The sequence below is a fragment of the Crocuta crocuta genome, unplaced genomic scaffold (assembly GCF_008692635.1).
Source record: "Crocuta crocuta isolate KB4526 unplaced genomic scaffold, BGI_CrCroc_1.0 scaffold110, whole genome shotgun sequence".
Taxonomy (NCBI): domain Eukaryota; kingdom Metazoa; phylum Chordata; class Mammalia; order Carnivora; family Hyaenidae; genus Crocuta; species Crocuta crocuta.
Window position 1 is genome coordinate 1,029,946 of NW_027527386.1, and position 13,545 is coordinate 1,043,490.

The 13,545-nt window shown below is 63.3% G+C and overlaps 2 protein-coding genes across 2 annotated transcripts in view; both read left to right on the forward strand.

Moving 5' to 3' along the window:
- Positions 1–7,820: 7,820 nt before the first annotated feature.
- Positions 7,821–12,978, forward strand: DUS3L (dihydrouridine synthase 3 like). Its single transcript, XM_077779006.1, has 13 exons — positions 7,821–7,983; positions 8,663–8,936; positions 9,191–9,745; positions 10,079–10,120; positions 10,241–10,393; positions 10,659–10,775; positions 10,964–11,029; positions 11,107–11,217; positions 11,467–11,563; positions 11,702–11,777; positions 12,076–12,264; positions 12,350–12,478; positions 12,571–12,978. The coding sequence occupies exons 1-13, from the start codon at positions 7,886–7,888 to the stop codon at positions 12,641–12,643; spliced, it is 1,980 nt and encodes a 659-aa protein (XP_077635132.1). The 5' UTR covers positions 7,821–7,885; the 3' UTR covers positions 12,644–12,978.
- Positions 12,979–13,054: 76 nt separating this feature from the next.
- Positions 13,055–13,545, forward strand: part of PRR22 (proline rich 22) — a 2,060-nt gene continuing 1,569 nt past the window's right edge. The window contains exons 1-2 of the mRNA XM_077751051.1: positions 13,055–13,255; positions 13,354–13,416. Of these exons, the coding sequence (XP_077607177.1) occupies positions 13,126–13,255; positions 13,354–13,416 (193 nt within the window). The 5' untranslated portion in view covers positions 13,055–13,125. The remainder of the gene's footprint in view (positions 13,256–13,353; positions 13,417–13,545) is intronic.

Sequence of the window (13,545 nt, forward strand, 5' to 3'; positions counted from 1 at the left end):
GGTGGGGGGGGGGTGTGTGTGCGGGAGGAGCGCAGGTGGCTGGGGTGCAGAGGTGAAGGTGATCTCCCCGGGCCCCAGAGACAACGGAGGCGCCCCTTTGGGAAAGCCGGGGCCCCAGGACGCCCCCTCCACAAGGCCTCCCTTCTGGGCTAAGTGGCCCAGCGCCCCCGACGCCAGTACCCGCGGCTTTCAGCGCCCCACACATCCGTTGAGGATCTGGTTTTACAGCCAGGCTCGCAGGTCCTGCCTGGTTCCCTTCCGGAAGGCAGGGCCCCAAGCAGTACCCTCACCAAAGAAGCCCTTGAAGGGAACTCCCAGAGTAGCTGCCCCCTAATTAGCTGTTTCCCACCCCTACTCCAGAGACCCCGACGGCGCATCTTCCATAAATTTGGGGCCCCAAGAAACACCCCGTCCCCAGATTCTCCTCCAGGGAATTAAGAGTTACAGCACTACCCCAGACGGCGGTGACAGCGGCCCACAATCTCCTCGCACCCCACAGATGATGGTGGGGGTCCCCTAGTCCTGCCCCAGGTCCTCTTTCCAGAAAGCGAAAGAAGCCCCTCATGACTAAAGCCATTCTAAGGAACTAAGACCTAAAGTTTTTCCCCGAAGATAGTAATTGATACCCTAAGACTGACGATACCCGCTGCCCGCAGAACCCCTCCTCAAGCGCCGGTTCTCCCCATTCTGACCTCAGAGCCCTGCGGGGGGTCCCTTTCCCACCCCTGGCTCTCCACTGCGCTCTCCTGGGAATCAAGACCCCGCGCTGCCCCTCCCACCCGCGAGCCCAAACCCACCGCGCCCCCCTCGTCGACGACTGCGCGTTCCTAAAGCGCCCCCTGGCGGCCCCAGCCGACTCNCCGCCCTCGGCCCCCGCATAGGGCTTTTTCCCGCGCGGCCCCGGCCGCCTCCTGCGTTCCCAGGGCCGGGTTCTCTGGTTTCTCTCTGCTGCTGCCCGAGTTCTCGGGGCCTCCTCGCTCCGGCCCGGGCCGCCTGCATTCTTCTGATGCCAGCAGCGCTGGGGTTCGTATGGGCCTTAGACCTTCCTAGAGCCCCCCGACACACAAACACACCATCCTCAACACACACACGCGTGCACGCACCCACACCTCCCAAAGGGCTTGTACAAGTTGCACTACTGTGCAGCGTACGCGGTGATGGGGGGATGCTCAGGCAGCCTCACGCCTGTACTGGGGTTCATGCGGGCTTGGGATGTGCGGGCGTGGGCTCAGCGAGGAGTATGCCCGGGCTGAGTTGTGGGTAGAGTTGGGGCATAAGAATGAGCAGGTGTAAGAGAGGTCGTGGCATCGGGTCGGCCAGTCCTCATCCAGGATGCAAAAGACAGGTGTCTGCTCCCTGTGGCCTTGGGCGGATATGGCTTGTATGTGCCTCAGTTTCCCCGTCTGTGACACAGGGTATTATCAGTAGGTCCTAATAGGGTTGTAGTAAAGATTGAGTAACCATTCCTTGCTCATGCTGAGTGGTGCCCAAGTGTCTGCCATTATTGGGTCACCATGTGCGCATTCCCAGTGGCACACACACACCCTGGCCTGGAGAGAGAGGTACAGCACCCACGGCTATTCACACACAGAACCCCCCCAAATCTTTGATCCAGGCAGGGTCACGCCCAGTGCCATCCTTGTTCTCACACCACTGGGACACCCTTATGAGAACAGCACCATCCGTACACACGCAGAGCGGCCACAGTCAGCCACGCCCTTGCCCGAGGACAGGTGTGGACACACACGGGTGTCCTTACTTTGCCTCCAGCCAGACACACTTATACACAGGGACACAAAGCTCACACTACCCCCTAACACACACACACACACACACACACACACACTCCCCGTGGAGACAGACGCACTGTGTGATACTTGCACAGCTCACTGGCCCTCAGAGTAGCCCCTTGATTGCTTGTGCACATTGACACACCCTGGGTCGATTGTTACACACTCCCCTGCTGCCTGGCGCCAATACCTACAGCATACACTGACACACACGCCGCGTGACCCGGTCCACACCCCCTGCGGGTACACACGGCCACACGGAGACAACTCACTCCCCTGTGGTGTGCACACACACAGCCCTCTTCCAATAACTCGCGACGCATGCGCCACCCTGAGTGTGCCAGGCCCACCCCACAGCCACACAATCACAGGAGTCTCGGACACACTGTCGGCCGTGCACACACGCACACACGCATGCTAGGCCAGTCTGGGAGGCATAGCCCCTCGGCACACATGCAGCTTAGCTGGGAACCCCCCCCCACCCCACAGTCACCATTAAGCTGTCACCAGCTGCCCCTGGGCCACCTCCTGCTCACCCCACACTGCCTGAGTCCCCCTCCCCGCCATGGCTGGGGGCCTTGGAGATGGGGGTGTGCAGACACATGGGACGCAGGACACACACATGTGCCCACCATGTGGACGCTCGTAAAATGGTTGCCATGGCAACAGCGACTTGAAAGGCTTGGTTCTTCCTCCGGGGTGGGCAGGGGCAGGGGTGCCGGGGTGAGGCCACGGTGGGTGAGGAGGGTGAGGCGAGGCGGGAGGTGAGACCCCGGGACGCGGGGCCCCCCTCCCACCGCACTTGGAGACCCCGTCACACTCAGGCCCCCAGAAAGCCGGGTCTGCCCAGGGCCAGCGCCACGCGGCCACAGGAGACAGGTGCCTTCCTCCCCGACACCCTCACACACCAACGTGTCGCCTCACACAGCCCTGCACCTCTGTCACCAACCCACACACTTTGTCACCCCCTGGACAGGCGGTGACAGACACTCTGTCGCACTGGCTGACTCACACAGCAGCTGGGAACTGGGGCGCTGTGGGCACGCCCTCCCTCTGGCCCCCACCCCCCTCAAAGGAGCTGTCTGGGCCTGGCTGCCCGGGAGGCCAAGGGGATCCAGGGGCCGGTTCTATTTGCAGGAAACACGGGTATTTACAATGCTTTATTTTTAAACCTTCCTTCTCCCAGCCTGTGGCTGCCGGGGGCGGGGGTGGGTGGAACTGAGCCTTGAGCCTCCTCTGCATCTGGTGTGGCCCATGGGTTGCAGGGGACTTCGGTCTCCCCAGGGCACCGACACGTGCAGGGAAACTGAGGCTCGTGGAGGAGCAGGGCACACGTGGCCCCTGTGGCTGCTAGGAGCCTGCTGACCCTAGGGTCAAGGGCAAGGCGGGGGCGGGACAGCACAGGTGCACCCAGAACCCAGGCTCCGCCACCTGCCTGGCCTCCATGGTGTTCGCCCGGGAATTAGTTCCACTCGCTCACTCACTGCCGCCTCGGAAGTGTCCCCCAGGCAGCGCCAGGCAATGCCCCGCCCCCCATGCCGCTCTGTGCTCGCTTGTGGCTGTTGTGAAACCCCGGGACCAGAGAGGTCAGGAGGCTGGCCCAAGGTCACACAGTAGAGAAGAGGCTCCAACCTGGGGCTGGATGATTCCAGAATGTTCAGCCCCTGCCCTGGCCGCTCCACCACCCCTGACCCCTCCCCCAGGGCTGGCCCCCTGCCCTCCCTGGGCAGTCACTGCTCCCAAGGGGAGGGCTCTGCTCGCGGGTGGAGGCCCATGCAGAGATCCTGGGAGGCCAGAGGCTGCTGGCCAAGACAGAGTTGGCCGGTGGAGAAGTTTCCATCTTAGCGCCAGGAGCTGGTCCAGGCCCTGAGGGCCCCAGGGCTGCCCTTCAGGACCCCCAGGACCCAGCCCTGCAGGGGTGGAGGTGGCTGGAGGCCTCTGTGCCTCCTGTCTGTCCAGGCGCCCCCTGCCGGAGCCTTCGGCGTCATACCCTCAACATTGCCCCACCGCACAATGAGCCGGTGACCGAGTTCGCTGGGTCTCAGTTTCCTCACCTGCGAAATTGCTGCCACACTTGCCCTGTGCCCAGTGCAGGCCCTGAGCGGTGGGTAGTGGCATTCTCCCCGCGGGGAAATGAGAGGGCTTGTTGGGGGCTCACTGGGATGGTTGCCAAGAGGCTCCCCTAAGCGAGGCTTCGGGGCTCTGAATTTGACAGTCCTCCCCAAGCTGGACGATGCTGAGAGTGGAGAGGGGCCTCGGCCCCGACAGGGGACAGACACCGCCGGGGTCAGAGTTAGGGCCTGGAGGAGCTGGGGGCCTCGGCCAGAATGGGGCCCTTGAGGCCTGTGGGCGGCAGGAAGGAGCTGGCCCGCTCCGGGCGGGGGAGGATGTGAAAAGCAGGGCCGTTTGCAGCCACAGGCCACAGGTCAGGGGCCGCGTCCCCGGGGCCCCCAGGTCAGCAAGGTGGGAAAGCCATCAGGCCGGCCCCGGGGAGCCCGGGCAGGCTGGGGGGTAGGGGGCTGGGGCTCCCAGAGACACAGCCACAGGCACGCACCAGCCACAAATGTGCACACACTGTCACATGCACACATACAAAGAACACAGACACGCCCTCACAGACACACATCGACACTCACCCACGCTCAGGAACACAATTGTATACGCAGACACACCCCCACCCCCCCCGCAGCCCCACATACTCAGCAGTCACCGCTGCAGACGTGTGTGCACCATCACACGTGCACACGCCGCGAATGTGTACAGACCGTCTCACACTCACACACTCACACAGCAGCTCCGGCTGCCGAGGCTCGTGGCACACACACACCTTGGCTCTTGCCATCTGCCCGCCCAACCCTGCTGTCTCGCGTCCTTGGCCTGGGCTGCCCTAATCCCTGTCTCGTGTCCTGAAGCCAGAAGATAAGGGGCAGCTGCAGCCCCAGATAAAGGAGGCGCAGCCACAAATCCGGGGTGGCCCCGGCAGAGTCGGGCACTGAGCCCGGGCCGCACCCGCCTGCTGCTGCCGCCCCATCCGGCCTGGCTAAGAGGGACAGAGACATGGAGGAGAGACACAGGAAGGGGGCAGGGAGATGGAGAAGAGGGACTCAGAGAGAGAGAGAGAGAGAGAGAGAAGGAGAGAGAGAGAGAGAGATGTAGAGAAAAGCAGAGGGAGAGAGACAGAGATCCCTAGGCAGACAGAGGGAGGGCGAGAGAGTGCATGCAGCATACATAGTGACCGGCCAGAGGGGCCCCAGGCCCTGCTGTGCCCACTATTAGTGCCTCAGTTTCCCCATCTGTACACCATCCCCTGTGCCACCTGCCTCCTTCCTCCTCCTTCAAATGAGTCAAGATAGGACATTCAGGCGCACCTGGGTAGCTCAGTCGGTTGAGGATCCGACTCTTCATCTCAGCTCAGTTCGTGCTCTCACAGTCCATGGGATCGAGACCCAAATCGGGCTCTGAGCTGACAGCACAGAGCCTGCTTGGGACTCTCTCTCTCTCACCCTCTCTCTCTGCCCTGCCCCCACTCTTTGCACCTGTCTCTCTCTCTCTCTCTCTCAAAATAAATAATAAACTTAAAAAAGAGATAGGGCATTCAGAGGATGACTCAGGGCTGACTCAGGTAGGGAGGACATCTTCTGGAATGTCCTCACACTCTCCAGGGTGACACCTGGGAAGTTCTCTTCCCTTGCCACAGCCTCAGTGAAGGCAGGGTCCCCTAGAACACGTCCCAGCCCTTCTGTGCCTCGGTCTCCCAGCCATGATAGGATGCATTCACTCAGGGGTGCACAGGTGGCTCAGTTGGTTGAGGGTCCGACGACTTTGGCTCAGGTCGTGATCTCACCATTCTGTGAGTTCAGGCCCCACGTCAGGCTGGCTGCTGTCAGCACGGGGCCAGTTTAGGACCCTCTGTCTCCCTCCCTCTCTGCCCCTCCCCTACTTGCAATCTCTTTCTTAAAAAGTAAATAAGCATTAAAGAAGAGATGCATTCACTTAGCAAGTGTTCACTGAGCACCTACCACGTGTCGGACCTGGTGTTGAGTGCTGGGGACAGAGTGACTGAGGCAGGCCCAACCCCCACCCTCTCTGAGCTCCTAGTACGGTGGGGAAGATGGCATGTGGCCAGGCATCACCAGGATGGTGAGGGCCGAGACTCCTGGTTGGGGGGGGGTGGGGCTCACGTGTGCTGCGGAGCCTGAAGGGGCAGTATCCCCAGCAGGGGGAGGTTAGACAGGCTTCGGGAGGGGGAGGACGGGACAGCTAGAGGGTGAGTGGAAGAAAAAAGGTAATTGAGAGCAGGGAAGAGACTTCTTGCAAGAGGGAACAGCATACTCAGAGGCTGAGAGGTAAGACTGGCTCATGGGAGGTCTGGAATGAACTTGGTGCTTGAGTTGAGGGGGTGATGAGGAATGAAGGTGGGGAAGGCAGCGGGGGCTGGGTCCTGTAGGAACTTGGGGGGCAGCGGGGGAGCTGTGGTACAAGGATGGGCCAGTGGGGAGACATGGACAGATTGGGAGCAGGGGAAGGCCATGGTCAGATTTGTGGCTGGGAGGCTGGGCTGTTGGGGGCAGGACAGAAGATTGATGCCTAGAAAGGGGATGGACTAGAGAGAGACTCCGGAGGGCAGGTGAGCAGGACACAGGAACCCACAGGCTGCGGGGTGAGCCCAGGGCGGGTGGGTGATTCCCTGGGCTCTGGCCCAGGACAGTGGAGCAGTCCCTGGGTCAGCAACCTCTGGGACCCATGGATTCAGGTGGATTTGGGATGAATGCCTGTTCTCTCTATTCAAGGTCAGAGAGTAGAATAAATGAGTTAATGCAAGAAAAGGGCTTAGATGAAGGAAACGCTCGATAATTGTTTAGTTCCTGGTTAACGATTAATACTACTGCATTATAGTAAGCAATTAATATTACATCATTAATATTCATATTGTTATCAATGGCCAGTCCACAGTCCCCTCTCCTCGCCTTACAGGAAGCCTTCCTTGATTGCCTTACACAGAAAGGGCGGGCCGTCATCACAAGGCAGAGCCAGGGAGCCCTTGGAGGCCCAGAAGAGGTGAGGCTACATTCAGGCAGGCCTCTGTGGGCCTCAGTTTCCCCACCTATCCATCTACCTCTCTAGGGGTCTGGGGAGCCAGGGGGACGGGGCGGGGAGACTCCTGGTGGACCCTCTTCGGACAACAGCAGGGGCATCTTGCGAAGGAGGAGGGAGCTCCGGCCCAGGCTCAGCTGGGCAAGGACTGCCCGGGCTCCTTCCAGTTTGGGATCCCAATTCCACCGCGTTATTCCCAGGCTGTCCTATAGAGGGCAGCCGAGGCCAGCGACGGGGGACAAACCGCTCCGCCTACACCTCGGCTCCCACTCCAGCGCTCAGGGGCAGGGATTCGTCTGTTTCAGTCGCTGCTGTAGCTCTGGCATCTAGGACAGCACCTGGCACGTGGGCACTCAACTAATTACCTGTTGAATGAATGCCCCCGCGTAAAAGTAGTGGAATTTAAGTTTGTTTAAAGCCCCAGCTTTAGAGTTGCTTTTTTAACATTTATTTATTTATTGTTTTAAATAGTTTATTGTCAAGTTGGTTTACATTTATTTATTTTTGAGAGACAGAAGCAGGCAGAGCACAAGGGGGGTAGGGGCAGAGAATGAAGGAGACACAGAATCTGAAGCAGGCTCCGAGCTCCGAGCTCCCAGCTATCAGCACAGAGCCCAAGGCGGGACTCGAACCCACGAACCGTGAGACCGTGACCTGAACCGAAGTCCGACGCTTAACCCACTGAGCCACCGAGGCGCCCCGCTTTAAAGTTTTTCAAGCACTCCCGTGGGCTGACTGAGGCCCCTCGGGGGCGCCTCGCGTGCGGCAGGAGAGTCAAGAAGCATCTCCGCGCCCGGCAAACGGCTACGCAGAAACACCGCCCGCGGGCCCCGAGGCCCCGCCCCGTCCCGCGAGGCCCCGCCCCCGCGCGTCCGACGCTCGTACAATGGCGTCACTTAGAGCGCCGGCGCACATGCGCATTTCCCCGGCACGACCGCGGAGACGCACTCGCGACCCGGAAGGCCTTCCCGCCACACTCCAAAGCGGGCGTGAGGGGGTCGATGGCGGAGGGAGCGGCGGAGGCCCCAGCAGAGAGTGGTGGCGGCGGCGATTCAGGAGCCAGCGCGCCGGAACGGGGGGTGGCGCCCATTAAAGCTCAGTGAGTCGCCGGGGCCGGGAGAGAACCTCACGAGCCCTTCCCGGCACCTGCAGGCGGTGTCCTGGGCGACGGGGCAGCGGCCCCGACGGGAAGCTCGCAGGCTCTTCAGTCGGGGTCCGTCCCACCGCCCGCGGGGACCGCGGCGCCTTCGGACGCCGCACGCGTTCGGGGCTGTCACGTGCGCCGAGGACCCCACGGCGCCTGCCGGGGCGGGCAGGGTTTGCGGCCGGGGCCGCGGTGCGTGCTGGGGACTGTAGTCTCCGCGCACCGCGGGAATGGCCCTGGGGCACCTCCAGCCAACCTCGGTCCTGGGCAGGGGCTTGTGTGTGTGAAGCGAGGGCCGTGGGGCACGCTGGGGAATGTGGCGGCTGTGGCCCCGTTGCAAGGCACGCAGGGACACGTAGTTTTCTCTCGCCGAAAGTGGTCCAGGGACGTTGATGTCTGTTTGTAGTTTGGCTCAACACTGGGCAGTGGGACCCAGGGACAAAATAGGTCCTGCCTGTGGCCTCGAGGCGCGCCAGGGCCCGCAGTTGGCAGGTTCTCAGCAGTGCACTTCCCATTAGCAGAAGCACGTAAGCAGGGACAGGTGTTCTCAGCCCTGTTGCCCATCGTGCATTGCGCCTGAGCACAAGAAACGACTCCCTCCACAAGCCCTTTCTCCCTCCGCCTCTGCCGGCAGATACCTCACCACCAAGGAGCAGTTCCACGAGTTTCTGGAAGCCAAAGGGCAGGAGAAGCCCAGCCAGGAACCCGAGGCAGGAGACCCTGGTGGCAATGACCTGGTTGAACCCGAGGCCAAGCGGATCCGACTGGAAGATGGGCAGCCGGGGGAGGCGGCTGAACGTGGGGAGCAGCCGCAGGTCCAGAAGAGAGCCCGGGGCCAGAACAAAGGCCGGCCCCACATGAAGCCCACCCAGTATGACAAGAATAGGCTCTGCCCCTCCCTGGTCCAGGTGAGTAATTGTCACTTGAAAGTCCTAGAGTCCTGCAGTCCGAGCCGCTCCACCCCAACTCGATCTTCAGGAAGTTACGCAGGAAGTTACGTAGTGAGTGTCCTCATTATTCCCATCTTCCAGCTGGACAAACTGAGGCTTGATGATGGTGCAAATGCGCCCAAGGAGGGGCGGGATTTAAGGTTCTTGCCCAGGCTGCCTGGCTGTCCCAGCCCCTCTCCGTCCTCCCTCATAGCCTCTTCGCTTCCATGCAGGAATCAGCCGCAAAGTGTTTCTTTGGTGACCGCTGCCGCTTCCTGCATGACGTGGGCCGCTACCTGGAAACCAAGCCATCAGACCTGGGCCCCCGCTGTGTACTCTTTGAGACCTTTGGCAGGTGTCCCTATGGTGTGACCTGCCGCTTCGCTGGGGCCCATCTGGGACCCGACGGCCAGAACCTGGTGCAGGAGGAGTGGGTCCGGGCCCCACCCGTGCGCAACGGCCTGGACAAGGCCCTGCAGCAGCAGCTGCGAAAGCGCAAGGTGCGCTTCGAACGCGCTGAGCAGGCCCTTCGCCAGCTAAACCAGGGCCAGGTGCCAGGCCCTGCCCCCGCTGCCGAGATTCCCAAGGGTGCGGAGGCCGAAAGCACCCCTGGGCAGGACAGTGGTGACACCGGGCAGGACGGTGGTGACACTGGGCAGGACAGAGTTGACACCCAGCAGGCCCCCCCAGGGCCAGATGCTGGTGGCCTTCCCAGCGGCTCCGTGTGGACCCGTGGGCCGCTGACGGATGAGGATGTAGTCAGGCTGCGGCCTTGTGAGAAGAGAAAGGTACGTGTTGGGGGCTTCTTGTTCAGGGCACTGGTAGCGAGGGGACAGAAGGAGCTGGACGGAGAGTCAGGGCTGGGATGGAGAGGCAGAGGGAAAGGCTTCCTGGAGGAAGGGGCATTGGGGTGTGGTTTTGACAGTAGAGTTGAAGCTGTGCAACAGAGGAGAATGCCTAGGACGGATCAGCGGCCCTCACAGGGCCTTGACTCGTGCAGAGGCCGGGAGGCAGAGGGCTGCTGGGCTGGGCGGGGCCTGTGCTGGGGGCTTGGGGGGCACCCACGAGCCCCCCAGGCCCAGGCAGGAGGGGCGAGCTTCGCTGTGTTTGCTCCCCTACAGCTGGACATCAGCGGCAAACTGTACCTGGCCCCCCTCACCACGGTAGGAGAGCCCGCCGGTGCCGAGCATCCGCCCCTGCCTGGCGGGTCCCGGGGCTGGGGCAGGGGTCTGGGTCCCCCCGCCTGTTCCCTCCTCACACGTGGGTGTTCCCAACCCCCCCAGTGCGGGAACCTGCCCTTCCGGCGGATCTGCAAGCGCTTCGGGGCTGACGTGACGTGTGGGGAGATGGCTGTGTGCACCAGCCTGCTGCAGGGCCAGACGTCTGAGTGGGCTCTACTCAGACGCCACCAGTGTGAGGACATCTTTGGCGTCCAGGTTGGTGCCACCCGAGGGGGGTAGGGAGGAGGGGCCCTTGGCTGCCTGGTTTTAGAGCCGGGTTCGAGGTCGGGTCTCCAACTCAGTCACTCCCAGACCCCTCTTGTCTCGGCCGTGGGCCAGAGCGCAGACCTGATGCCCCTTAAAGGGCTGAGGGCCTTGGCACAGGGCCGCTTCGGGAAGACGAGGCCACTGTCCGTGTCCCGGTAGTGGGCAGGGGTGGCCTGGACCAGCTCTTCACCTCTCACTCTGCCACCTGCCGCAGCTCGAGGGCGCCTTCCCAGATACCATGACCAAGTGTGCCGAGCTGCTCAACCGTACCATCGACGTGGACTTTGTGGACATCAACGTTGGGTGCCCCATCGACCTCGTGTACAAGAAGGTAGTGGCCGCCGGCCCCCAGACCCCCATGGTGTGGGTGGGGCGGAAGCCCGGGACCTGGCCTTGCTCCCTGCTGAGTGTCTGGGGCCCCGCGGGCGTCAGCGGGCCCCGGTTCAGCTAAGGCAGAGAAGGGCGTCAGGTGCGGCCTGTGTCCCGCACTCGCTCCCTCCAGCCGCCTGTTTCTCCCAGGGCGGGGGCTGTGCCCTCATGAACCGCTCGGCCAAGTTCCAGCAGATCGTCCGCGGCATGAACCAGGTACGCGCTTTGACATCCCTGCCTTGTCCCCGGCCCCCCCCCCCCCCGGGTCCCGCTGACCTTAGTCATCGCCGCAGGTGCTGGACGTGCCCCTGACTGTGAAGATCCGCACGGGCGTCCAGGAGCGCGTGAATCTGGCACACCGGCTGCTGCCCGAGCTGCGGGACTGGGGCGCAGCCCTGGTCACGGTGGGTCTCGGGGCACAAAGGGCGTCAGGGCCCGGGGAGCGCCCGGCGGTCTTTCCTAACGGCCTGTCTCTCCCCGTTCCTCCCTCCTGCTCTCTGGCTCTCCCTTCATTTCTGTCTGCGTCTGTCTCTTTGTCTCTCTGTCTCTCCCTCTCAGCCCGTCCCTCTTGATCTCTCTGGGTCTCTCTTTCTCTGTCTGAACTTCCACCCCCTGGACCCTCTCTCCCTCCCCGCGCGTGGCTTCTCCTTCAGCTCCACGGCCGGTCTCGGGAGCAGCGCTACACCAAGCTGGCCGACTGGCAGTACATCGAGCAGTGTGTGACGGCGGCCAGCCCCATGCCCCTGTTCGGTGGGTCCCCTGTGCTCGCTAAGGCCATGCGCCTGGACCCACCCCCCACCTGGGACCCTCCCCTGCCCCCCATGGGTGTCGCTGGGCTGGCAGGAATTCCCCTAGAGCGCCCCAGGGACACCAGCCTCTGTCCCTCAGGAAACGGGGACATCTTGTCGTACGAGGATGCCAACCGCGCCATGCAGACTGGTGTCGCCGGGATCATGATCGCCCGGTGAGTGTGCTCTGTGCGTGGGGGCCACGGAACCAGCTGGAGGCAGGAAGGTGCTGGCGTGTCTGAGCTTCGTGACGGCACCCGCCGCCCCCAGCCCCACTGCCTCATTCCACACCCTCTGTCCCCAGCTGGTGGCTCTGCCGGGATCCGGGGCAGAGAGACGGGGTCCCACCTGCTGGCGGGGGGTGGGCATCGGTGCACTTGTGGGTTGGAACTCTGGGGCTTCAAAGGGAGGGGGAGCGTAGCTGGGAGGCAGGGACCAGCGCCCCAGGCTGACGGCCCCCCGCCCCGCCCACAGCGGCGCCCTGCTAAAGCCGTGGCTGTTCACGGAGATCAAGGAGCAGCGGCACTGGGACATCTCGTCGTCCGAGCGCTTGGCCATCCTGCAGGACTTCACGCGCTACGGCCTGGAGCACTGGGGCTCCGACACGCAGGGCGTGGAGAAGACCCGCCGCTTCCTCCTCGAGTGGCTCTCCTTCCTGTGCAGGTGGGTGCCAGGCCCTGCCCATGGGGGTGGGGGGGTGTGTGTGTGGAGGGCTTGGCCTGACCCTGCCCCCGCCCCGCCCCTGCAGGTACGTGCCCGTGGGCCTGCTGGAGCGGCTCCCGCAGAGGATCAACGAGCGGCCGCCCTACTACCTGGGCCGCGACTACCTGGAGACGCTCATGGCCAGCCAGAAGGCGGCCGACTGGATCCGAATCAGGTGCCAGGGACCCGAGGCACTGCGGCATGGGAGGCTGGGGAGGGGTGGTCAGCGGGCCCCAGGCCTGACCCTGCCCTCCGCCCTCCGCGCAGTGAGATGCTCCTGGGACCCGTGCCACCCGACTTCGTCTTTCTGCCGAAGCACAAGGCCAACGCGTACAAGTAGTCGTGGGGGCGGAAGGGGCCCGGGGGTCTCCTGCTGCACGAGAAAAAAATAAATTTTATTCTTTTAAAACCCAGGCTTTTCTGTCACCCCAGGCTTCCCCATCCCTCTCCGGTCAGCTGTGTCTCGACACCGGGCTGCCCCCGTCCCTCTCGGTTCCCTTTTCTTTCTCATCCACAAGTGTCCCCAGCTGCCGCCCCCATGAGCCCAGCTCTGTGTCGCCTGCTGCTGCCGCTCACGAGGCAGGGGGTCTCGGCCTGAGTGGGTGTGGGCCCAGGCGGGCTGCCTGGAGGAAGAGGGTCTGGCACAGGCCAGAGCGTTGCTGGAAGGCAGTGGACAGAGACGGGGCCCGCCCTTCCCTCTGGCCGCCTTGGTTTCTCGGCCTGCTGTCTGGCCACCCCCCCCCCCCCNGTTCTCCGGGTGGGCCGCCTGTGCTCCCACCTGCTGCCCTCCTGGCCTGCCTGGGCCGCGCTCCCTGCCTCCCCATGCAGCACCCCAAACCCTTCTACGCGCCCACAGCTCCCCAGGAAGTCTTCGGCCCCCGGGGCCTCGATGGCACCGAGGGCCCAGGCAGCCAGCCCGTCCCCACCTGCACGGAGCCTCTTCCCACTGTGGGTACGAGTCAGAGGGCGCTAGGTGTGGGGCGGGTGTGGGGGTGCCTGGCGGGGTGGGGGCCAGGGCTTGGGACCCCGCCCACCTGCTTTTGTCTCCAGGTTCCTCCAACCTGTATCAGCCCCTAAACCCGGAGAAAGAAGTGTTTCCAGCCCCTCCGGCAGGTACTGGCCTCCCCACAGTCCTCGATGAGCACTCGGGGGTGGGTTGGAGCAGTCGGGGCCTGTCTTGCCCGCGCCCCTGACCCTAAGCGGCCCCCGGAAGGTAAGGCCTGTGTCTCGTCCTTCAAGACC

What these genes read in the sequence shown, in the direction of transcription:
- DUS3L (XM_077779006.1), top strand. Translation starts at nt 7,886, where the DNA reads ATGGCGGAGGGAGCGGCGGAGGCCCCAGCAGAGAGTGGTGGCGGCGGC. An exon ending in GTGGCGCCCATTAAAGCTCA is followed by an intron (nt 7,984 to 8,662) that starts GTGAGTCGCCGG and finishes CTCTGCCGGCAG; the next exon opens with ATACCTCACCACCAAGGAGC. An exon ending in AGGACATCTTTGGCGTCCAG is followed by an intron (nt 10,394 to 10,658) that starts GTTGGTGCCACC and finishes CACCTGCCGCAG; the next exon opens with CTCGAGGGCGCCTTCCCAGA.